Source organism: Balearica regulorum, chromosome 3 (assembly GCF_011004875.1).
Source record: "Balearica regulorum gibbericeps isolate bBalReg1 chromosome 3, bBalReg1.pri, whole genome shotgun sequence".
Classification (NCBI taxonomy): Eukaryota; Metazoa; Chordata; class Aves; order Gruiformes; family Gruidae; genus Balearica; species Balearica regulorum.
This window is the reverse complement of record NC_046186.1, coordinates 115,542,664-115,568,266: the sequence shown is the minus strand read 5'-3', so window position 1 is coordinate 115,568,266 and position 25,603 is coordinate 115,542,664. Positions and strand designations below refer to the sequence as shown.

Sequence of the window (25,603 nt, the reverse complement as noted above, 5' to 3'; positions counted from 1 at the left end):
TGTTTTATGGGCCATGGAAAGAATGACTGGAACAACCTGCAGTATGAAGTTATGATGGGGGAGGACATTACCGTGTTTTTTTAAGGCATTGGTGGTCTGTGCCTTTCTGTTTCTATGTCTTGTTCTCTCACCCCATAACAGCCCAGGAGGACGTCGAAGATCCTGTTTGCACCACAAACAAGGTGAGGCAGCCAGAGCAGGAGCTTTGCCTCTGTGTGACACTGTCCTACCTGTGTGATGGCTGCTACTGTGGTTTCACCTAAGAAGGCGCTCACCAGCAGAAGAGGACTGCTCTGCTGTGCCCAGCAGTCGGTGTAGCAGGGTTGCATTTCTGGGCAGCACTGCGCCTCCCACCCACAGAGGAGCTTCCTCAAGACCCAGCTTCCCAGCAGGTTCCCCTCTGCAAAGGGCTGCAGGGTGAGTGCTGCCATGTAAGCTCCTACACTTGTCCTTCTGAAAAAGGGAGAGGTCTGAGCCAAATCTATTCCCTCACCCATGCAGTCCTTGTTAAATCATCTGCACGAAATGAGCCCTGTTAAGTATTTGTACCAGCCTTCTCAACAGGGAAGCTCTTGAGGTTTCATGCTTGAGGGCCTGAGCTTGCAGACCTTGTGGTAGTAGCTGGAGCAACATGGTAACTATTTGTGCTCCACTGAAATAATGCTGAGGTACAAGGTACTGAACTTGACTGACCAAGTGAAAAAACAAACTTATAGATAGGCATTCTATTCCGTTTCTAGGTTTGTACAGCCCTTCGCTAAGTGGAGAGCCTGGTCCTCTTGAAATATTGAGAATTGTATAAGGATTAAAAAGAAGTGGCATGGTGTGAACATCATTTGGGAACAGTTAATGACATGCCCAGCCACCAAAGCCATTGCTGAGAGCTGGCAAACCCAGAACTTCATCTTAATCCCAGCACCTTGTATCTTGCAGCCACTCCCTTTGATGATTTAAAAAGGTGTATCTAATTCTTAGCCAGCCTTCACTGGAAAGGAATGCAGCACGATCGCAATTTTGGTGTGGTATAATTACCCTGCCTTTCTTGCCCCATTACCACTGACATTGCTCTCCTCATGCCTGGGTTTATAGGCTGACTTGTACAACCTCTCTGGTTTGTTTTGCTTTTTTAATGACATTGGTGAGAGGATGGGAGGTGTTTGCTGGTTTCGTGGAAGCTTCCTTTGGTTTCTGGGTGGCAAGGCACTGAAGTTCTGGTTTTTCTAAGACTCAGAAAAAGCTGAGTAATACAATAAAGAAGAAAGTCGGGGAATAAGTTTGATTCAGTGGTTGGAGCCAAGTGTATAATAGTTCAGAGGAATTCCTCCTTTTCGGAATTACTGCAGCAAAGCTGCAGTGCTGATAATTATTTGGGTTGGATGGGTTTTTTTGATGTTTGTAGCTTTGCTACTGCAAATCCTCAGGCAGAGAGGTCTGGGAGACCAAATCCAACCTTGCATAAATTTGCCCTGGGTGGGTGTCCAGGGCAGGGCTTGAGAGAAGATAGTGCTGATGATATGTCGCAAGGGGCTGGAGAGCAGGGTGGGAAATGTTGGACTTGCCCTTTTGCCACGTGGCTTCAAAGTGTCGCGAGAACAGATTCCCCTGGCTCTGCGTGCCGAGTCTAAAGTGCGGGGTGCCACATAACTACGGAAACATTCATAAGCCTGCCCTCCCACGCTCACCCGTGGGAAAGACAAATGACAGTTATCGGTACAGACAGTGCGGGGCAGGTGTTTAGCACACCTGTGCGCTTTCACAGGCTAGTGCTATTGCATCTTCAAGGGCAGAAGAGGGAATCAAGGGCTAGGAGCAGCACCACCCTCTTGACATTTATTTCGTGTGGCTTCCTTGCTTCTTTTTGTCCCCTGAATTAATTGGTCTGAGTCTTGCCCTTAGAGGTTCAAGCTCTGGCTGTGCATGAATCCAGTGAATTTAGTTTTCTGGGGCTCTTAGTAACAAAGATTGTGTGAACTGGTGTTTAAAGAGATGGTCCTGGCCAGTGAGTCATTTGGTCACACATAGAACTACTGCACGTCTGGTGCACAGCATGTGCATCTCAGAAATATTTGTCTTGCAGATTGTTTGCTGGAGTCTGCACCAGGAACCAAAGATATGTACATAAAGGCATGTCAGATAAGGCATTAGTTGCTGGTTGAAGGCTGTTCGCGTTCACGATCTTTCATCTCTTCCAGTGCCTTCCATGGAAAATTGATGCCCAAAGGCATGGGGCAGGTAGAGGTAATACCTGCAAGGTTGTGGCAGGAGCTGCAGCATCCACAGGGGACAGACTATTTTTATGACTTGGAGGCTGGTCTTCCCTGATGTGTCCTATCTGGGGCTATTTTAGTATTATCATTATCACATCTCAATAATTTTATCGTGAATCTCATGATGTTGGCTCTTTTTTTCTTTCAGTTTCCTTGTCCTTCCACAAGTACCTGGCTTTTACTTTATTCACACATTTATTTTTTTCTACAGAGACAATTTCTAGCCTTTTTTTTAAAGACACAAATTTAGCAATTTGAGAATGTGGCTGCTTTCCTAAGAACTGCAATTCAGCAGCAATTAAAAAGGACTGTTATATAAATATATACACAGACACACACATGTGGGGGGATTCATGACTATGATGCATCATGCCTCTATACATCTGCTAGAGGATGTGGAATAAGACTGAAAAACAGCATATACCCATGAGTATCAGCACGTCAAAAGGTCTTCCTATGTACATTTTAAATTATGAGTGACTGCTGTTCATCTTCTTTATCCCTGTACCCGAACAAGAGGTGGCCTTCCCGTTTTGTAAACCTCGGCCGCTGCTTCCCCATTAAAATGCTGAGAGAGAAGGGAGAACTACATCTACAGAGCACCATAAGGCAGGACTGAGCACAGGACAAAGCAACGTAGACAGTTGCGATGCGTAGTTCCCCGCTGACAAAAGAACTGATCTAATGGTCACATTTTTAGGGATTTATTTTGCTCCCTCTTTAAACACTGCCGGCCTTCGCTGGGCTACAGCAGCACTTCAGGCTGGTCTAGGTTCTGCCAGTCGTCCTGGGGCATGAACGGTCCTAGCGAGACATCCCAGGCCCTGGAGACCTACCCGGCGGGGGAAAGGCTGGAGCAAAGAAGAGGTGCCCTCCGTGCAAGAGGCTCCGGCGGGATGAGCTGTCAGAGGACGAGATTAGAGAAGACTTGAGCAAAGCGGAGAGGCAGAAGACGTCCCCGTCGGGCCCCCACGGGGTGCACCCTCAAGTGCCGAGGGAGCTGGCAGGTGGCCTTGCGAGGCCCCTCCGCAAGGGAGATGCGCCTGAGGACTGGAAGAAAGCAAAGAGCCCATGGGCCGAGGAGCAGCGCGGTGGCCGGGAAAGCGGCCGAGCGGCCGGCCCCAGGGCGGGGGTGGTGGCCGGTGGCACCGAGTGGAGTCGGAGGCCAGGGAGGAGCGGTGAGCCGCGAGGCAAGGGGCAGTGCCAGCAGGTGGAGGCAGGTGGTCCTTGCCCCGGGCTGTGCCCTGCTCTGGGCTCCCCGGGCCAAGGCAGCCATGGGCATCCTGGAGAGAACCCCCAGCCCCGTGCCCCCCCAGGGCTCCGCCCACTTTCCGTTGGGCTCCCGCCGTTGGTCAGTTGGAGCCAACAGCCCGCACAGACAGCAGCACGGAGCTGTGCTGGCACGCAGCAGCGCTGGGAGGAGGCAGGCTCTGGCCGAGCAGCCACTAGCACCGGCACCGGCAGCCCGCTCCCCATCCTCGCCGTCGCTGGCTGGTGCAAGTCCTTGGTGCCCGGTGAGGAGCCTCCTGTCCCGGGCGCGATGGGCCAGGCCAACTGCTGCTGCGGCTCCAGGTAGGCTCCCCGGGTGGCTCGGGGACACGCGGGCACGGCCGGGCCCCGCAGCAGCAGCAGCCGCCTTTCTCATGCCCGCCACTCTCTGCTCTGCAGGAAGGCTCTCAGCCAGGCCGAGGCAGTGCTGAGTGCAGACGTGCGGCTGAGCCAGGGCCGCAAGAGGAGCACGAGGCGCCTTCTCCTCCTCCAAGAGGAGCTGGTGGTGGCCAAGTTGCAGTAAGAGCCTCAGAGCCCCGCTGCCTTTGCCCCATCCCTGGCCCTGGGACCACTGCGGGGACACCCGGGCCCCGGCCCCGGGCCCTTGGTGCTGGACGCATCGATCCACGTCCGTGCCAAGGGCAGGTTGGGGAGCCCGAGGAGGCCACCTCCAGGCAGCTCCCTGCCTTCCTCTGCTCTCCGCAGAGGTGGCACCAGCGTGCGCCCACAGCTGCGCCTGGCCCTGGAGCAGCTGTGGGTGCTGAGCGGCGGGAAGGAGGCGGCGGGGGAGGAAGAAGAGGAGGAGCAGGAAGGCAGCAGTGTGGACAGGAGCTCCCTCGTCTTTGTCTGGCCCAGCGGCTCCTGCATTGCCACTTTCGGGCGAGTTGCGCTCCACGGGGCTTTGCCCTGCTGCCCTTCGTCCGTCTCCTTGCCCACGGGGCAGGGCTGTGCCGGCGCCCGCCTCTGCCCACGGGCTGGGGGGCAGCGGGGCCTGACGCTCTTTCTCCTGCTCTCTGTCTGCAGCTCCCGGGCGCTGAAGGAGCTGTGGCTGGACACACTGCTGGGATGAGCCAGAGGAGGGATGCTCCAGGCACAGCCCGACAGGGGAAGACAGCTCCCCAGCTGGGGAGAGGTGCCCCCGCGGCACCCCCCGACAAGAGAGAAGAGGCGTCTTGGGGCTCAGCCGGCTCTCTCCCTGTCCCTTCTTGTGGCACAGGACACCCGAAGGAACCACGAGAGCGCGAGTGACCCGTCTCCCATCGCTCCAAGTCCTGGAGCAGGAGCTGAGGCGCCGCCGTGCCGTGAGTGTCTCTCTGGCCTGGGCTCCTGGGCTCTGTCCCCGAGCGCTGGTCCTGCAGCTGCCGAGCAGCAGAGGCACGGCTGCTCAGCTCCTTGCCCTCTTTCTCGCTTGGCCAGGGGAGGACATTCAGCGCCAGGAGCCTGGAGAGGCTGCTGGAGGGCCAGGCCGAGGTGAGAGCGGCGGCCTTTTGGCCGCCTCTGGCTGTGCCGCCATGTGCGGCGAGCGGAGCGAGCTCGTGCGGGACAGAGCGCTGGAGGGAGGGAGGGAGGGAGGGTGCCGCGGTGCCACTCAGGGAGCGGAGAGGCTTGGGGAGCCCCCAGGAACGCCGGCACGTCCTGGCTGTTGGTGCTGGGAGAGAAACCTGCGGTCTCCATTGAGGGGCTCGGGCTCTCTTTTCCTTTGCAGCAGGAGGGAGCAGCAGCAGCAGCGGGAAGAGGAGGAGGACACGGCTGCCCTGGCCCTTTGCTCTGCGGCGCAGCCCGGCCGCTGCCCAGGCGCCAGGGCAGGCGGGCTGCGGCTGCAGCAGGGCGCTGTTTGGCCAGCCCCTGGCAGCCGTCTGCGGGGAGGAGGGCACGCTGCCCCGGCCCATCCAGGTAAGGCAGCCTGGACAGGGGGTCCCCAGCCCTCCAGCTGCTCCGTAGAGGCTGTGGGTGTCCCTGGGAGCTGCGGGGACGAGGGCCTGGGCACTTCACCCCCAACAAGGAGCCAGGTCTGGGGCAGCGCTCTGGCCAGCGCTGTTGGAAGGCAGCTCCGCGGGCAAGCAAGCGTCCTCCTGCCTCTCCTGCAGGAGCTGCTGGCTGTCCTGCAGCAGGAAGGGCCATCGACGGAGGGGATATTCCGCTGCGCTGCCAGCGGGACAGAGCTTCAGGAGCTGCGGGAGGCCCTGGACCACGGCGCAGAGGTGGAGCTGGGAAGGCAGCCGGCGCTGCTGCTGGCCGTCCTCTTGAAGGTGAGCGCTTGGGAGCTGCCGCCGGAGGAGCTCCTGGCTGGCCTGGAGTGTCCAAAGGCTCAGCTGGAGGCCTGGGCCTTGCAGGACTTCCTGCGAAGCATCCCCTCCAAGCTCCTCGTCAACAAGCTCTACGAGGACTGGATGGCCGCCATGCGGAGGACCAGCAAGGAGGAGAAGGTGGCAGAGCTGAAAGGGTAAGCGTGGGCAGCAGCCTGCGTGTTGAGCAGGAGCCCCGAGCGCTGGCCGAGAGCACCTGGAGAGCTGCGCGACACAGCCGCCGCCTCCCACCTGCCTCGCGCGAGCCTGGGGGACGGCTGTGGGCAACATCTGCTCCATGAACCTTGCGTTCCTGTTCCCTCAGAGTGGCCGAGAAGCTGCCCGCGGCCAACGTCCTCCTCCTGAAGCGGCTGCTCTCCCTCCTCCGGCACATCGGCCACAGCGCAGGCACCAGCAGGATGAGCCCCAGCAACCTGGCCGTCTGCATGGGGCCCAGCCTGCTGAGCCCACCGCACGAGGACCTGCTCCCGCTGGAGGCCATGCTGGAGGCGACCCAGAAGGTACGCTGTATGGCCCTGCTGGCTGCAGCCTTCCCGGCCCGGCCCGGCCCATCCTCTGAGCTTGGCTGCTCAGAGGTCTCTGGCTGCCTCCGGCCTGGAGCGAGGGTCGCGAGTGGGAAAGGCCGCTTGCTCGGCCCCGTTTTCCGGCAGCTGGCTTGAGAGCAAGGCTTTGGTGTGTGCAGGTGAAGGTGCTGGTGGAGTTCCTGGTGGAGAACTCCAGGGAACTCTTTGGGGAGGACACCGCTGAGCTTTCCCGTCCAGCAGCCGAGGAGTCGCCAGCCCCCAGGCAGAGCTCCCAAGGTAAGCGGAGGGACCGAGGCTTGTCACAGCCTGGGGCTCGGGATGCCAGAACCCTCGGCGTCGTTTCTGGCGGGGCTGGGCAGCGAGCGTCGCCCTCGGAGCCCCACTTGTCCCCTGGCCTCTCTTGGGCCGCTGCCTCTCGGGGCACGAGCGCTTTGTTTTGCTCGGCAAGGTGAGCCGAAGCTGGCAGACAGGGCAGCCGAGGGCTGAGCCCAGCAGTGGCATAGGGCTTTGGCCGGAGCTGGTTTCTCCTTCCCAGAAGTCCCTCACCGTGCTGCATGTGCTTTTCCTTTCGAGGCCCACATTTGGCAGAACAAAGCGTCCCTGCGGTCAGTGCAGAGCCCGAGCGTCAGGCAGAAGCCTTGCCACGCACACCCCCCTCTCTAGAGCTCGGTGTCCTCCGAGGAGCCGGGGGAGATACGGTGGTGGGGTCTGACGCGGGAGAGGTAGGTCAGGTCCCCAAAGCCTGTGACAGCGTCTCTGGTGTGGGAGGGGAGTTTCTGGAGAGGCCAAGTGGCTGCTGTGCCTCCGCCTGGCAGCAGAGCTGCTGCGGGTTTGGGTGATTCCTCCGGCGCCCGGGATGGGCCGTGGTAAGGAAAACTGGCACGCTTGTTTCTCAAGGGCACTGGGCGTGTGCTCCAGCAAACCAAATGCCCACAAAACACCGTCGGAAGGGCAGAGGGGAGCAGCCGCCAACTGCTGAGGGCTTTTGCCCAGGTCCTGCTTCCTAGCAGAGCTTCATCGAGTCTCTCTGGAGGGGGCGGGCGGGGGGGGGGGGGGTGCTGTGCGGACCGTGGCGGATGCAAACCAGCCAAAGGGCTCTCCTCTGCAGAGCTGAGGTAGCAATTTGTCCAGGAGCTGCTTACGGCTCCAGGTCATCTCTTGGCACCTGCTACCTCCGACATTTCTGTTGTAGGCACCTCCGGCTTTGCCTCCGAGCACCCCCGAGAGCGCGGCAGACTCCGCGGGGCGCCCCGAAGAAATGGCGAGCCTTTCAGGGGAAAGAAGGTAAACTGAGCTGGCTGTGGTTCCAATGGGAACGGACTCCAGCGGATGGTGGCTCTCCCTCACTGATACCTCTGTGGGATGGAAAGGCTTGCAGGCTCTCCCCAGGCCAAGGGAAAAAGAAGAGGGCGAAAGAGGAAACAGGCCTGGGGGGAGGAGAGTGAAAGCCGCGTGGAAAAGAAGTGGAGGAAGAGGGAAGAAGTTTCTGGGGCTGGACCAAAGAGAAGAGGCAGGAGGGTGCAGGAGGCCAGGAGGCCCAGGTGTGTACCAGGCTCTGCCACCCATCTTTGCCACGAACGGTTCCTCGTGAAGGCTGTTCCCCCAGGAGAGGGGAACAAAGCCCTGCCTCGTCCTGCCCTTCTGCCTTTATGGGAGCTTTCTGACTCTGTCCTTGCAGGTGCCGATTCATTTTCCCTGGCTGAAGCACTGTGAATCCTGGGCCCCCGCAGCTGATGTCCACAAATAAAATGATCTTTTCTCTCTTCGGACTGTGCCTCCTGCCATAGCATATTCTGGAGTGGGGAGCTGTGGTCTGGGGGTGAATTGTCAGGGAGGAGTTTGGGATCGTCCCTTGTCCCAGCAGGCAGCCCTTTGCATCAGGGCTGCGTGGAGGCGCTTTAGGAGGGAAACTGTAACGGGTTTGCGTGGCAAGGTTTTGGCGGCGGGGTCCTACAGCAGTGGCTTCTGTCAGGAGCTGCTAGAAGCTTCTCCCACGTCCGATAGAGCCAATGCCGGCCGGCTCTAAGACGGACCCGCCGCCGGCCAAGGCCGAGCCCATCAGCGATGGTGGTAGCGCCTCTGGGATAACATAGTTAAGAAGGAGAAAAAAAAACCCTAGCGGGAGCTTTTGCAGCCAGAGAGAGGAGTGAGGAGATGTGAGAAACTCTGCAGACACCAAGGTCAGTGCAGGAGGAGGTGCTCCAGGCGCCGGAGCAGAGATCCCCCTGCAGCCCGTGGTGAAGACCATGGTGAAGCAGGCTGTCCCCCTGCAGCCCATGGAGGGAGGATGAGGGGGTGTAGAGGTTCCACCTGCAGCCTGTGCAGGACCCCACGCCGGAGCAGGTGGAGGCACCCACAGGAGGCTGTGACCCCGTGGGAAGCCCGCGCTGGAGCCTGCTCCTGGCAGGACCTGTGGATCCATGGAGAGAGGAGCCCACGCCAGAGCAGGTTTGCTGACAGGACTTGTGACCCCGTGGGGGACTCCACGCTGGAGCAGTTTGCTCCTGAAGGTCTGCACCCCGTGGGAGGGAGCCACGCTGGAGCAGTTTGTGAAGGACTGCAGCCCGTGGGAAGGACTACTGTGGGAGGAGTTGGTGGAGGACTGCCTGCCGTGGGAGGGACCCCAGGCTGGAGCAGGGGCAGAGTGCGAGGAGTCCTCCCCCTGAGGAGGAAGGAGTGGCAGAGACAAGGTGTGATGAACTGACCACAACCCCCATTCCCCGTCCCCCTCTGCCACTGCGGGGGAGGAGGGAGAGAAATCGGGAGCAAAGTTAAGCCCGGGAAGGAGGGAGGGGTGGGAGGAGCTGTTTGAAGGTTTGGGTTTATTTCTCTTTGCTCTACTCTGTTTTGCTTGATAATAAATGAGATGACTTTTTTTCCCAAGTGGAGTCAGTTTTGCCCGTGACGGTAATTAGCGACTGATCTCTCCCTGTCCTTATCTCCACCCACGAGCCTCTCGCTACATTTTCTCTGCCCTGTCCAGTTGAGGAGGGGGGCGATTGAGCAGCTTTGGTGGGTCAGCCACAAAAGAAACCCACCACAGAAGCCCAAGCAGAGAGTCCCAGAGGGGAGGGTGGAGCTTGGAAAGGACCTGTGGAGGTCCTTGCGTCCAACATCTGCTCAGGCAGGCTCCCCTAGAGCAGCTTGCCCAGGACCTTGTCCTCTGGAGCTTGGAGTATCTCCCGGGAGGAGCGCCGGGAGGGGAGCGCAAGGGCAGGACGTAGGCAGGGCACGATGGCCAGGAAGGGCTCGAGGTCCCTACGCAGCCACCGTCCCCTGCAGCCATCCTCCCTGAGCGCTGATTGTCGGGCAGTTTCCTCAGACCCGCTTTGCTCACGGCAAGGGCAGAGATGAACTTCCACGCTGGGCGCTCTGAATGCCTCAGCTCACCCAAAAAGCTTTGGAAGCGGCTCCAGCAGCAGCCGGGCTGCCGAGGCTTTGGTGCATCCCCGTGTGATGCAGGGGACGCCCGCACCGTTATGTGTTTGGAAGCGTTTGTAGTGCTTTCTGTAAATGAAATCCTTTAGCATGGGAATCACATCTTTACATTTTAATTTCCAGCCCCAGTATTTAAAGTTGTAAAGTTATATGTAGAAGAAATTCTGCAGTCAATCATATGTGGGCAATGCAGTGCCTCCGTGGATTTTCTGGACATCATTGATTTGTCTGAAGTGGTGTGTGGGTTTAGTGCATTATGATCTTAGTATATGATTGAGTCTGAAACATCTGTTGGTACAGCGCAAGACTGACAAGTGCCCTTCATCCTCCAACAGGGCCCTCCTAAGGCCCCAGTTCAGTTAGCTCATCTGCGCAGGCAGAGAACGGGGCCATTCCTGAGAAGAAAAGGACACATGGAAACTGCTTTGGGTGGGGCTGGTTGAGCCAGGGTGTCACTGCCCGTGCACAGCAGTTTCCGGAGCTGTATTCTCAGGACTTGTTGCAGTCTGAACCTGTCTTCCCGTCTGGATCATACGAGGTATCCTCCATCAGTGACACTTTGCTGTGACAGGTGTCCTGCTGTGTACTGCAGCAGTTCAGAGCTAAATAATTTATTTTGGAAGCACATTTTGTCCATGACTTAGAAAATGGAAGAGAACAGGAATATTGCAACAGTGAACTATAGGATAGACAAATATATTCTGCCCTATAGTTTCTAAGCATTGCACTTTGCCATCCATTGTTTCAAAATTGCTTTCTCTCCCAGAATTCTCTTCAAAAGAGAAGGCTGATCCAAAGTAGGTTTTGTTTGTTGTTTTTTTTCCAGGGTGGTTCATTGATTTTCATTTTTAATAGTAAAGGTGAATAAACAAAAGAAAAAAAACCCACGACAACATATTACCTAGCATTTAAAATAGAGAGAATGCACATATGTGCCACAGCATACTTCATGTGTGGATATCAAAGTGTCTCGCAGAGGTCGTAATCCCCATTTCAAAGATGAGGAAGCAGAGGTGCTGAGAGGGAAAGTGGCTTAGCAGGTCAGTGACAAAGCGGGGCAAGAGTCTCCTGAGCCTGTACTGCAGGCGGAGATGAAGGAGCAGAGGAGAACAAACCCGTCCTCACCTAATCAGGACAGCCCAGGTCCCGAGTGCAATGAAGACACAAAGACACTGCAGGGAGAGCATCAAATCATGCCACAAGCTGTGGAGCCAGCAAAGCCTGGTTTCCTCTGGGTTTTCATCTAAAGGGTAGTTCGGGGGTTGTCTGATGTTGGCCTTTGATGGTGCAATCACAGGGTGCCACTGTGGCCTTTCCCTCACTAAGGGCACTGGTGGAGTCTGGCTCCTCAGCTTTGTCCTCTGTTTTCCCAAAACTTTTGGGTGCTTGAGAACTTTTGAGCCTTTCTGTCAGGTGTGATCACTGTGAGCCAGTGGAGTCACAAAGAACACGTCCTTCATGCACACACAGACATGTCTGTCTTGGCTTTGCAATACAGGGGGTACCTTATCCTATGAAACTATGCAATGTCAACATTTTAATATTGTTGATCTGTGGTTTTGAACTTTTTTTCCTCGTAACAGAGTTCTGAAAGGAGATAAAGGGTGGTAAAGCAAGGATGTTAACAATGTTGATTCAGTAGCCACTATTGTATAATCTTACGGGAAAATGCTTCCCAAGGGGAGAAACAAAATTGGACTTCCAACCCTGTAGCTCCATCTTCTTTGAGCCCTGAGAGACTCACTATGAAGTGAGACTCATTCAGGTTATTCATTTGATGAATAACTTGAGTGAGAAGACTTTTTTATACCTGCAGCCATGCTGCCTTGGGTCATGGTCCTGTCATATCTCGTTACCCAGACAGGGAAAGGTTGGATGGGAATTTTGGTGTGAAATTCTGAAGTAGTGATTTTCGAGCTTTCTTGATATGTGAACTCTGAAAATACTTGGGGGGTTTGGGGGGGGAAGGGGGGGGAGAGGGAGTGGAGGGAGGAGGGCTGTTCAGCCTCCTTGATGGTAAACTGAAACCTACTGATAATAGGTTGGTTTTCTTAGCTTTAATGGACCCTTTAAAGGTAGGCCATGGATGTCACAGGTCTGCTGGCCAAAAGTTGAAAAGAATTGCTCTAAAGAACACCCCTGGTATTTCAGGAGTGCTTCTCATGGCTCAGGAGAGAACATCTTTCTCTCTGAGGACTGGAACACAGCCACTCCAAGAGTCTATAGAGTTTCATGGTGTGATGTGGCCATGAGTTAATTGAAGATTTTAGAGTGTTTTTCACAAATGGATTTGCCTCTGAAAGGTAGACACAATTTGGGGGATTTTCCCTCTCTGCTCATATTATTGGAAGCAGCAAAATCAAGGGAGCCGGGACCCCAGCATCCATGCTCTGGTTGTGCATACGTGAAGAGGTCTGGCTGGGCTCACCCCTTGTGCCTGCATGCGTGCAGGGTGCTGTTGGATGTGCTGTCCTCGGGAGGTCAACTCTTAGCTCAGGGAACAGACTGTCCACCTTTGTCGCAAGCTGCACTACACAACTGGTAGTTACTCTTCATAATAACTGCTTTGAAATGGCTTGCAGTGTAACCTTCTGATTAACAGTGCCTCCCTGACTGCTTTCTGAGATGAGAGTTACAAAAGCTGGGTAAGCAGGGATAAGTTGTCTAGCTTTGACATTCACCCTCTTTGACCTTCAAGCCTTTTTTCTTCCATCAATTAAAAAGACACAGTGTTGTTCTTAGCCCACAGGAGGGTTGTGAGAGTTTTAATAATAAACTCTTCTAGATCATCAAGTGAAATGTGCTGTATAAATGCAGATCAATGCTACTAGAAAGCCTGCAGGTTCTTTGCCTTGAGTAACTCTTCTGTGGTGTCTGCCAGCAGTCTCAAATACATTTGCTGCTCAGATTACTAATCTCAGATGTAATATATCAACTGAACAGACTTTTGTTCTTTATGTTTTAAATATTACAGTGCATTGTATCATGCAACCTATGATAACACTGTTTAGCATCTCTGTTATTAGAGCATCTCTTCATACTTTTGTTCTTACAGGTCCCAGAGGCATTGTTTATGGGCAGACCTCAAAGACCTAGTAGTATTTCACTTTTCCAGATAGGCAAACTGAAGCCCATTTTCCAAGCAAAAACTCTGAGCCAGTGGTGTAGAAACTGGGTCTCCTACTTCTGACATGCTTTCTCTCCAAGCAGTGAGAAACTATGCTTTCAAAGGCACTGAAGACTATAAATTACAGGACCTCACCACAGAGTTTGCAAGTGAAAGTAAGTTTCATAAACAGAATATTTTCTTCCTCCGTGTGCTGTGAGTGACACTTCCACTGGGAGTTGCAGCAAGTGGGATCCCCGTGTGTCTGGTTACTTTGGTGAGATGATTTATCCGAAGGGAAAGCCCTCACCCATTAGCAATGGCTCCTATTCTATTTGTTGGATATTGAATGTTTTACATCCCCAGGTCCTTCACTAATATCCTCTTAATAATGAGCCTTTTCACTGGTTACCGATATATTCCTTGGATTAGCAAGGCTTTACAGGCTGTTGTTCAAAAAGAGTTATTTGGAGAACATACACAAATGGTGGTAGAGAAGAGTTACCTGAAGATCTCTCTTCTTGACACCTCACCAGGAGAATATCCTTATTACTGGGCTAGGTGGTCATGGTCCTCCACCTTTTCTGCTTCACGAACCTCATGTTCCTCACTGCCCAGTGGTCTGATGTGAAGATGAGTGAAGAAATATTTCCCTCCCTCCAGCCAATGTGGGTGCTTTGAAAGGAGATGCTGGCTTGATCTCTGTTTGAAGATGGTAATTCCATGTCTGTCTTGCCTTTGGCGAGTATCCTGGTCCCTTTGGTTGATGCATCAAACCTTGGTGTGGCAATGTGAGAGGTAAAGCAAGGAACAATCCTCCTTTGTGCCCATATACCAGTGGGATTCAAAATCCACCTCAAGGAGGCAGAGGACCCATTTCTTTAGCTTTCCTTATTGGCCATTTTAGGTGTTAATTACAATTACCTAGCAATTATGGCACCTCATATTGGAGGTGTAGGTGAGTAGCTGGGGTTTGGGCATTTCACCGCTGGAGCCAGGCACCTGGAAGGGAGGTGTGGGAATTGCTGTCACAATACCTAAACCCTTTGTCAGTCTGGGGCCACAGTGCCCAAGGTGAGTAATTGTTATTGATGGAGAAGCTGCTTGTTTATCCACTGAATATATAAAGCAGATTTTCCAACTGTTCCCTCCTCCAAGTCTCTCCCAGCTCCTTCCAACTTCCCCATGTCAATCCCTTTTCCTAATCTTCCCATCTTTTCCCTGTGGCTTCCTTCTGCAGTTTCAGCTCTGGCGGGCAATTCCCAGAGTGGTATGGTCTTCCCAACTGAAGAAGGCTTTCCAAGGGCAACCTGAATGTCCCAAATGGTTGCCTGTACAACCCTCTTCCCCAAATCATCTGTGTCAAAAAGCAATGTTTTTGCCTTGTGTTGCAATGATCATGTTTAATTGTTAGTTAAATATCAAGGTCACCAGCCACTCCTATTCCTAAGGAAGCACTATGCCTTTTAAACGAGCAGGGCTGGAGGGCAAGGGCATTTACTGACCAAACCATCTGCAGAAGACTTGATCTTTCCATTTGCCCTTCAAAGCCAAGGTTGCCATATTTTCCCAGAACCTGTGACCTGAATAGCAAGTTAGTGTCCTGCTAGGGTGGCTGGTCCTGAGGTGCCCGGGTTTCCTGCCACTTGTTTCAGTAACAACAATGATTTCAGAGTCCTTATGAAAAATAATTCAGACAATCCATCAGGTATTTCCAAAAGCAGAAAAGCAGCACGATGGGCCACACCAAAACCCAATTTGAAAGTAGTACACTAGTTAAATGGACAGACCCTGCGGACACTCTGGGTCAATATACAATAACAGTGGTGCTGTACAATACTTTTATTCCATCAGAGCAGCATTATCACATTGATTGTGCCGGAGAATAGCTGGGTAGCTTTTTAATGTGTAAATCCAGTTCCTAACCTGGCAGGCTTTACAGCACAAAAGTGTCAGCGAGATAGTGGTGTTTGTTTCTTCTGTGTGTTCTGGCAGGGATATGCATCTGGTCCTCTTTGCCGAGGGTACGCCTCCTTTAGAAATGCTTTTTGCAGAAGAGCTTAACTTGGGGAAAGACTTATTTTTACTGACAGTTTTATGCCATTCAAATGTTGAAGTCTTTGCATAGCAGAGGTATACATGGTTATTCTAGCATAAAAATGTGTGTTTGCATGGTTCTGGGAATCAGTATAAATTATGCTAGCAAGAACATGGTTTTTGTTTATATGTTGGGAAAGCTGGTACTGTAATTGAATATAACTCTAAACAAAATAAACCTGGTGGTATTTTTCATTCACAGGCCACCCAATTGAAATGTATCCTCAGCATTACCATATTGACAAGGGCAACTGTGAGAGGTCAAGTGAATTGGAGTCAGACTCATGTCACCACCTTCTGCTGTCCAACTCCAGCACCAACCACTCGCTACTGGAGACTCTCCATACAAAGGATTTTAGGATGGGAGGAACCGTGGTCTAGAATAATCTGTTTCTATCCACTGGGTTATAAAGCAGCACAGATCTGTCGCTTGCAGTGTAAATATCCAGTATTGGCTAGATAAATCCTGTGTTTGACTCCTGGGATCGTCAGTAGGTCTCCAGACTGCCAGTCTCACCTCCCACTCACCTGGGCACAGTGCCCACTGCAGGTATATGGCACCGGTCATGCTCAGCCTGTCTTAATTAAAACTAGCTTTACTATCTGATAGGTACCAACAGAATAAAACCCACAACACAGAAGGCTTCTGTCCTGAGGATGTTTACCTGTAAACAGATGGTAAGCAGAAAATATGCCAAAAAGCTCTGCCTTGGAAGGTTTGCGATTCCTTTCCCCTTCAGATGTAGCATCATTACTGGCTGAAGAGGGCTGTAGTTACAGAAGAGTTCTTGAAGGCTAAGGCAGCATGGAAAGCCTGCAAGGGAAAAACGTGAAACCAAAGGAGGGGAAAAGACCCAACCAATTATTATTCACCAGTGGGGATTTTATTTCAGCCCGTCCCTCTGCCTCTGTGTTTAGCACTGTACCTATACACCATGTAGGAGAGCAGCTCTGCCCAGAGAGGTGCAGCATCCACGCCGGCAGGAGAAAGGGTGGGGGACTGCACGTACTTGGCTTAATTTTACAGACTCAAAACAGATTTCACCAGCTGACCTCATGACTTGTACAAGGCTGGCGGAGGTGTCGGTGGCAGAGGTGGTAATTAAACCGCTGGCATTCCAGCTGGAGGCACAGTCATGTCCTGCTTCATCTGAAGCAGAGCTGGTCCGACACAGCAGAAGCCTTACGTAACCAGGCCAGATTTTCATTTTCAGAGCAACAGTTTCAGAAGAACTACATACGCAGGACTTTTTGCTATTTTAAGCTAGATAATGAGCATACTTCTGTCCCCTTGTCTCACACTTCGTTAGGTGGCATGCATGTCAGGGAACGAGGGCTCCTTTTCCAGCTAACTACGCAAGGCTTTCGTTTGCATTCCCTCTTTGTTTTGTGTTGGGATAGCAGAGGTTTGCACTGGCATGCGAGACATTTTCTTATTTACTTGTCTACAACTGCAGTTGTCGCATTTCAGAAGTGTTTTGGCACGTTGCCCGGCTGGCAGCAAACGATCGCGGCAGCAAATGATCGCAGTAGCAGCTTCTGAGGCTGAAATGTTTTTGTTGCAATGCAATTAGCCCATCTCTATTATTGCACAAGCTTTTCCTTTTCCCCTCATCTGTTTTGGCTGTATCAGAAGGTGTGAACCCTTTTCAAAGAATCTTTAGTCTTTTTCAATGTTTGGAGTGCCCCTGAATAAAGACTTATTGGGGAAAAACTTAATGGGAAAAAGTGTGTTTCTGGCTTCTTATTCTGGCTAACACAATCTCTTGCAGATGCAGTATTACAATACCAATAGTGATACGTATATATATATATACACACACACACTTATACATACTTACAATAGCATGGTGCATGCAAACCATGGTTGGTTTTAGTGGGAAGAATCACACTGATGTGCACAATGAACACAACCTCTGGTGTGTTCATTGCCTATCCTATGACCATGCTTTTCTTGTAGACACGCTCACTCTGTGGTTTCCTGGAAAATAAGAAGCTTAAAACTGACGGGCATTTTCTATCACCACCTGAATAACACTTAAAACTGTGGGATAATTAGGGTCGAATGCTTTAATTCATTGGTTCCCTTTTCAGGTAAAACTATTCATTCAACCAGAGTAAGAATTAATAGATGACTACCTGTGAGTTAATCAGCTGCAAATCTAGGGTATAAAGTAAAATAAACACATCGTAAAACTTCTGCCCTGTTTCTTCCCACCTATTCTTTAGACTATTCGTCTATTTTGGAAAGCTTATTAGTTCAAGGCATTAAATTCATGGACTACACATGAGGAGCAACTATGACATGCACATGGAGGAGACTGAGGTCTTGATATGAAGCCAGGGTGGGAAAGGCAAGATGTTGGCATCCTTGGTGAGGAATGAAGCAAGCTAGAGAGTGGTAAGCTGTGGGGTGGGGGCATGCCTGGTTTGGGGATCACTGCCCAAGTTCAAAGCACTTCTGCAGATACTTGCCTGTAATTATGTATTATGTACGCAAACCTGAAGCAGTTAAATACCTGCACAAACGTAAAACTAGTGTCACCTAAACATGTGCCTCTGTGCCTTGCTGAGTCAAAGCCCACAGAGCGAGGTGGGTTGTGGCAAGAGGATTTCTGGGCTATAGGCTTACACTGATTGAGGCCAGCAGGTCAGAGCTAGAATATTTTGTAGAAACTCAGCTACGAATGTCAAAGTCTGTTGGTGCAGTCTCCAATTAACATTTTTAATCTTATTATCTCAAGTCTTTTATCTTTACATTTTCTTGGCTGTTTGTTTGTTTTCTTTACATTTGTTTACATATACCAAACTGAAAGTTTTTCTGGAAATGCTGGTATGGCTTTTAACTGTAAGAATGATTCACTGAGAATAATTAATTCAAAGATCTTGGCATCTCTTTTCCTTGTAATCTGGTGCTGGATATTCTGTGATTTTCTTGGAAGGTTTTTCCCCCTGAATGTGCATGTTTACACTCACACCCACACAGACTCACACACATTTGCAAATGCAGACACATCCCTCTTCTTTTGGAGCTTTTAAGTTCTGGAGCAGCACATCGGACCTGTACGATTAACCCTTTCTGCTTCGTATCTCCTTTATTTGTGTCCAAAAGCACAACAGAGCTTTTGAGGCTTGTGAGACTCATCCTATAGGTTTTTGCCTGTATCATAAACCCCCTAAGCTTCCAGCACAGAGCAAGCTCACACCAGCTGCACTTCAGGAAAGGTCTGTGCTCTGTGCTAACTCCTGCAGTTGTTCAGGCTCCATCTGGGAGACTGCTGTCTGGCCTGGGTCAAACCAGGCATTTTTTCTAAGGAATTAAACAGCACAGATCTGCTCCCAGGGCCCAGGATTGTTCCTAACTAAACTAAACAGTTTAGTTTTATTAAGTATTGTCGTTGATATAGAGGTTATAGCTTGCTCACATTTTAATATCTATTAGTAGCAAAAGCAGTGAGTTCTGCCTCAGAGTTTGTAAGCCCTCGGGAGCGTTACTTATGTAGAAAGTTAAGCCTGGACTATGCAGTCTGTGAAACAAGCTCATACAAAGCATAAGGGGTAAGATTTCCCTGCTAGCCCTGTACATGAAGTCTCTCATGAAACTTGGAGTGGCTCATCACTGTAAACATCAGTAATACCTGAGCTATTTGCTTTGTAGAGTTCGCAGTTTCACTTGAAATTTAGGCACCTAAAGAGAAATCAAGGCGCTAAACACCTTTGAAGAGCAATGTCTTATTTTTTTCCCTTGTTCTGAAAAAGGTCATTTATGCAGTGCCAGAATCCCTGTAGCTTAGTACTTTGCACTGTTATTTCAGAAGTTAAAAGCTATTATGGTGCTTTTAATCACCAGCACAGCATGACAAAAAACCTAGTTGTTTTGCAGTGATGGTCATACCATTGCAATACTGACAGCTCCCTTGGGACCTGTGCAAGGTAACTAGCAGGCTGTAGGTGAGCCGGGTTTAGCCAAATAAATGCAATGTAAGGAGCCCACAGCAGAATATGGAGTCACTCTGTAATTATGCTCCTGGTTTTTCTGCCTTGTCTATGAAACAGAGTCAGTGGAACAGGACAACTTTTATAAATTCAAGGAGGGCCAAGATTATTATAACTAAGTATAACAACACTTGGCTCTTTGAGGGCTTTTATCCAAATGTCTCCAAGCCCTTGCTCTTCACAAAGAGAGATAAATATAATTATTACAGTTCTAAAGTGGGGAAGGCTGAGGCTTAATTAACTACTCATGGATATACAGCAGATCAGCAGCAGAGATGGGAACAGAAACCAGTTTTCCTGACTCCCATTTGTGCCCTCGTTACTGGATCCCCGTGCCATCTCTATAAGGTAGCAACTGCAGTGGAATAAACAAGACAAAAATTCCCAATAGGACAAAACTGAGGGTGGCCTGAAGAGTCTCCGGACAGCCCTATGGCCAGCTGAAGTGGCTCTGGAATACATCCGTTGCCTATGGTCCAGCATTTAGTCAACCCAAACTGGCGGCATCAGTAACCTGCATGTTGTATGAGAGAGAGACCAGTTTCTTTCTCATAGTTTTGTCCTTGTAATGATCCTAAAGTTTGATTGCGGGAAAGAGTTCCTGCTGTGGCATCGCCCACCCAGCTGCTCTCTGCCTCTCCACCACTGCAGCTCTGCTAATCTGGGACTCCGGGCTTTATCCCAGTCGGGAAGGTCAGTGGTCTAGGATGAAGCCACAGTGATATACACCCTACGCCATCCACTTCAGCTTCTTGCTTTCCAACCTGTGTCGCTTTTGTTCTGACCTGTCCCTCACCATCCAAGCAGGCTCACCTGAGACCTGCAGCCACCGAGACCTGCGCTGGGCGACTCCTTGTTCCCGAAAGCTGAGCCACGCGCCTGGAAGAAGAGGCTGTACTAAGAGGTGCAGAGATGAGATAAGTCAGGCACCGACTTCTCAAAGGCAGCACTTAGCTGTTGTTCTCCCAAAAGGCTGATGGCAGAGAAGGATAGCCTTAAACTGTTCTGTTCTGAATAAACAGCCCCAAAGCAGAGGAAGGGATCTCTCATCCCGCACGCTGACTCCAGGCCAGGTATATTCAAACTCTGTTTCCTCAATGTCTACACAGCCTGGGTGCAGAGCTATGCTGAGCTGTGTCCTCCCTCTGCACCACCAGCTATCATAACAGTCAAGGTGCTCATGGTGTCTCCGCAGGCTCCCTGAAGGTCTCTCCACCCGCCTGACTTACCTTTTTTTCTTTTTCTACAGTCGAGACAAAAGTTCTCTCAGCCAATGAGGAGAATTCATCACTACAGAAGCGACATCCCTCTCCTGTTTTGGGTCAAAATGTAACCTTGAGCTTTTGCAATAGATCCTCTCCCTGCGGGTCCCTGAGCACAGTGGCATGTGTCTGCAGCCATTTAGCTAACTCCAGGAAGAAAATTGAGTTAAAATACCCAGAATGAGATTTTTCTAGCATTTGCCGATGACTTATTACATTGCAACAGTGAGGCTTTCGAAACATGAAGGTATTTCTACTCCAGGCTGAAATAACACACTTTAGCACGGCCAGCAGGTAGCTTCCTACTCAAACCCTGGGCAATACCTGCTTTTGCTGAGAGTGGAAATAGATACAACCATGGCAAGGGGTAACTCTGACAGCAGAGAGAAACCTGTAAATAGGAATTATAGTTTTGCTTCCAGCCACAAGCAGAAGACTTATTTAACATTTGCTCAGCTTGCTACAGGACAATGTAGTTGTCATTTTTATCCCACTAAAGCTTAAGGGCGAGCGAGTATGGGGCTCCAGCCAGGCACTGTACTGCAGGAGGAACACATCCGCTGCCCTGGAGTCTTCTGCAGGAGAAACGTGGGATGGGGCAAAGGAACTAGCAGGAGCACAACACCATGAGGGCAGAAAATATGCAAGTGCTGCTGTGCAGGGAATCACAAAATGATAGAAAAGAAGTTCCTTGTTCCAGTGGTAGCCTGATCCATGACCAAACTATCTTCTTCAGAGGAGAAATCTCAAAAGAGAGGATCTTCATGATCAATGTCGAGTAAAAGGTGCTTATTTTGGGGGGGGGGGGGGGGGGGGGGGAAGCCTGAAGAGTGGAGGAAGGCAGCAGCTGTCACCTGAAGGTGCTGTAAGTGGAGATGCTACTGCAGCGCCCCTGCACCCTCTTCCACTGTGCAGATGCCAACAGCCGTAAGAGGAGCCCTGAGTGTTGCACAGGTTTGGCACATTTGGCATCACTAAATTCAGAAGCTATTCTTGGACACCACCTACCGGCATTTTCCCTATTAACTATTCTCAAGATGAGCAGTTGTGTTGGGTGTCAGAAGCATCCCAAGCCTGGAAGTGAAGAGACAAACTTGACCTTCCCAGACCTTTTCAGTGAATGTCCTGCTTGTTTTTGGAGAGAGGGGAACTGCCCCGGGACCTTGTGAAAAGCTCCATTCCATAAGGGAGGGATTTTTAAATGGGACCAGGAAAGGGGATGCCTATGTCAAAAGAAGTGCTGTGAATGGAGGTGGGTGAAAGAAATAAGAAAAAAAAAACAGTAAGAGGGAGAAAAAAGTCTGCAGACACTAGTGAGGAATAAACTAGAGCTCTTCCCTACCACAGCTCTGGGAGACGGGGAGTTTTATACCCATCAAATACCAGTTTAGATAGCCTTACAAGACAGAGAGTGTTTAAGTCCATGATCTTTCTTTTTTTCAGCAAGGTTTATGCAGCACTGAGAAAAAACATTTTAGTTTTTGGATGCAGCATTTTAAATTGGAAATGAAGAGGAGGTATGGCTTCTGACTGTTCTGCCTTTTGGCACCAATACAAAAAGCTGTAGTGCTGATGTTTATAATTCCTGACAGTCACAACAGACAGACAAAAAAAAAAGACCAAAGGACAATAGTGGTCAGTCATCATCATTTGCACAGCAGACAGGAGAGTGCTCGACCTCTGTGTGGTGTTACTGTATGCAATGGGAAGAAACCTCCCAGTTGCAGTTGTTCCTCACGCAGGACACGATCCTGCCCTTCCTCCATCTTCCTGGCTTGACCCCCTGCAGCTGTGAGGTGTCAGAAAAAGAACCCAACAAGCTCCCAGCACACCCATGGGTCCTAATTGCTCTGAGCAGCCTCAGCTGGGGCCTCCACCCACACCCTCTGCCCAGCAGCTCTACTTAAGCTCAGCCTTGAGTGACCTTGCAGGTGGGTTGATTTTTGGTTTGTTGTTTAGGTGGGCTCTATGGGTGTGTTGTAGTTTTTCCAGTCTTTCTTTGCTGACTGCAAGCCCTGGACTTGGTGTACCTCTTTGCTGTATCTGGGGCTGCTGAGCCCCGCTACCAGCATCCAGCTCTGCTCAGGTACTGTGGGACTATGTCTGTGGGTGAGCAAGCTGCTTGTGTTGGGGTCTCCTTGTCCCCTTTTGTGGGGCAGTGCTGCTCCTTGATGTAGGTAAATGTTGTTACTACTCTTCTACTTCTTGTCCCTCAGGTAACTATCTCTGGCACTTTCCAACAAGATTTTCTCCTGTTATATGTGTATATATTTTTTTCCTGCTGATATTTGTCTCAGAAGCTATCTTATCTAATATTTTCCTCTGGGGAACAGGTCTAGATTTAAGATTGTAAACTGATTTATCTCTTCATAAGAAGATAGAGAAGCCTATCATGCCACCATCTGCTCAAGGCCTGTTGACTCTCCCTTTTGCTTACTGTGGTGTTCCTGAGTCTGTTCACCTTCTTGTTGTTCATTGGGTCCCTTTCTACAAGATAGTTTTTGCTTTATGTCAATGAAGATTCAAGCCCACTGATTTTTTTTTTTTTACATCTGTATTCATGCTCTGCTCTCAGAGGTAGTCTCATAGGTTTTATTTAAGAGCTGTGGGTGAGAGTTCCTCTGAAACACCTCTGCAAGCTGTATTGACTGATAAAATCTTGTTGTCTGTGTCTGCCATGAAAGAGTAGTTTTGAGCAACAAGCTCTATTCCCATTCAAGATACAAAAATCCTCAGATTTTCCAACTAGGAGGCCTTAGCTTAGCATTCTTCCTTCTGGCATGATCTGAGGTCTGTTCAAGTTTTGGTCTTTTAAGAGACTGGTGACCTTTTGGGCATGAGTCTGACTTTCACTGATGGTTAGGAGGGTAGAAATGTAACTGAGCTGTTCTGGTGCTCTATTTGGGGGTATGCATACTGCAGGATCCGAGCAAGCTATCAGTACCTGCAGAGATCCTGCTGGCACCTCCGAATATCCTCCTACTGATGGTCAGGATGGTGTAGGTAGGACAGTCTGCTGAGACTTTGAGGGGGTTTGTTTGTTTTTAAATATTAATTTCTATTTCTGTTGGCTGGTTGTAGATGTTGAGGGATGCAAGATGTACCTGGCAGGTGGAGCAGCCTTTGGAAGTGGACTTTTTTCAGTATGGTGCCCATAGGGTGTGAACCCATAGTGTAAGGGCTGTTAATATTAAGTGCTTTCTGAAGCGATCATGATTAGAGAGGTCTCTTCCTCCAGCAAAACTGAAGTTCTCTTCCTTCAAACACTTCCACTTTCTGTTGTATGGCATGTTGTAAAAGGTGGCTTTCATCATTATGCTATATCACCCAGGGCTCTCCTTTCATGCAACTCCTGCCAAGCAGAGATGTGTTCCTGGAAAACACTTGCATGTCTCTGGCTCAATAGCTTTCTCTGATTGGGCGAGGTCTCTTTTTATGGTGAATAAAATCAGAGGAGATTTATAGCCTACACAGGTATAATGAGATCCAGCCATGACAGACAGTCCTTTTGTTGTAATGAATGATGGATCTTTTTGTTATTACTGTTTTATTACTGTAACAGGTAGGTTTGAACTACACTTGCTGCAGAGGATGAATGTGGTAGGCTGGAAGGAAAACAGTGGAGCTGTTGTGGTTCAAACCCACTTAAGAAGGAAAACTGTCTTGCATGTTAAGTGTGGACTATTTTACATTGCAGAAAAAACCTTACTGTTGGCATTTTCTCTGTTCAGTGTGAATTTCCTAATTTTAGAGGTGGAATTAATGTGTTTCTCTTGTGTTATTGGTGAGGTCTCTGAGAAAGTATTTGTAGTTGGAGCAAGTCCTTTTTGTAATTAATACTAGCTCTGATTCTCAATGCTTACAGGTAGGTGTTCAAAGTGGGTCTTGTATCTGCTGGTGTTCATACACAGGAGCTTTGCAGGGCCACATGGTAGACTAGCAGATTATGTACAGCCATATAGCATATATGTATAGCCATACTGCATAGCCACTTGCTCACTCCCTGCCTGCCCAGTGGGTTGGGGGAGAATAAAAAAGTAAAACTCATGGGTTGAGATAAAGACAGTTTAATAGGACAGAAAAGGAAGATACAAAACAAGTGATGCATAACACAATTTCTCACCACCTGAAGCTGATGCTCAGCTAGTTCCTGAGCTGTTCTGCCTTCTAGCCAACCCCCAGTTATATACTGAGCATGATGTCATATGGTATGGAATATCCCTTTGGCCAGTCTGGGTCAGCTGTCCTGGCTTGGTTCCCTCCCAGCTTTTTGGACACCCCTGCCTTCTCCTTGGCAGGTCAGTATGAGAAGCTGAAAAGTCCTTGACTGCTTGGCAGCAACTGAAAACATCAGTGTGTTATCAACACTATTCTCATACTAAATCCAAAACACAATGCTGTACCAGCTGTCAGAAAGAAAATTAACTCTATCCCTGCTGAAATCAGGACATACACCTAAATTTGTGTGACAGTCTGAGTTTCTAATGAAGGAGGTGTGGGGACTGACTGGCTAGCCAACCACTTGTCATGTATGGCCCACATGACATGCCAGTAATGTGCCTTAGACTGTCAGACTACCAAAGCCCTGTGCTGATGGCACTTTCAGACACTTGGAAGCTGTAATGAAGAAAAGGATGTTGTCATTGTTCAGCGAGCTGGCAGTTTAGCTAGCTTCCCAGGCATGAGAGCAAGCTTGCAGTGATGGCACTACTAAGGCTTTGTGGATTTTGACTAGACAAGCCTCAACAGAACAACCAGATCAAAACTGCTAACACCATTAGCTTCACTAAAAATTAATTAATAGGAAGGAAGAAAAGGAGGAAGGGCAGGCACTGCTTTGAAGATTGAGTTGCGAAAAGTATCACCATGATAACCCTGAAGGGTATTTGGACTACGACAACCTAGATTCTGGTCTTCAGTGTGAAATATGGCAAGAGGCTGATGTTGGAGGCAGCATCAACTCTACAAGGTACACAGTACTGGGACTATCATTGGCTTTTTCTGACACCCCAAGAGCTCAGTCCTCATTAGTTGATGTGGTTTAGGCCCAGCTGGCAGCTGAGCACCACGTGGCTGCTCACTCACTCCTTCCCCAGTGGGATGGGGAGGAGAACGGAAAAACAATGGCAAAGCCTCGAGGGTTGGGATAAGGGCAGTTTACTGGGACAGCAAGGGAGAGGGAAAACAATCAACAGCAGGGCTGATAACAGATAATAACAATGGGTGATAACAGAGAACAAGTTACTGAACCAACAACTGACCAGACACTCAGCCTGTCCCAGTGAGGAAACTGTGCGGCCCCTCCCCGACTAGCCCCCTTTTATGGTGAGCATGATGT

At 50.2% G+C, this 25,603-nt stretch overlaps 2 protein-coding genes across 2 annotated transcripts; both read left to right on the top strand.

Annotated features, from left to right (window-relative positions):
- Positions 1 to 2,223: 2,223 nt before the first annotated feature.
- LOC142601223 (uncharacterized) lies at positions 2,224 to 4,620 on the top strand. Its single transcript, XM_075750014.1, has 4 exons — positions 2,224 to 2,232; positions 3,076 to 3,839; positions 3,936 to 4,055; positions 4,242 to 4,620. The coding sequence occupies exons 1-4, from the start codon at positions 2,224 to 2,226 to the stop codon at positions 4,603 to 4,605; spliced, it is 1,257 nt and encodes a 418-aa protein (XP_075606129.1). The 3' UTR covers positions 4,606 to 4,620.
- Positions 4,621 to 5,213: 593 nt separating this feature from the next.
- On the top strand, positions 5,214 to 8,222 carry LOC142601337 (T-cell activation Rho GTPase-activating protein-like; the record flags this gene model as incomplete). Its single annotated transcript, XM_075750103.1, has 8 exons — positions 5,214 to 5,429; positions 5,624 to 5,785; positions 5,870 to 5,979; positions 6,147 to 6,342; positions 6,525 to 6,642; positions 6,940 to 7,088; positions 7,559 to 7,907; positions 8,045 to 8,222. Coding segments are annotated over 7 exons (1,047 nt in total), but the record flags the coding sequence as incomplete, so codon positions are not given.
- Positions 8,223 to 25,603: the final 17,381 nt, after the last annotated feature.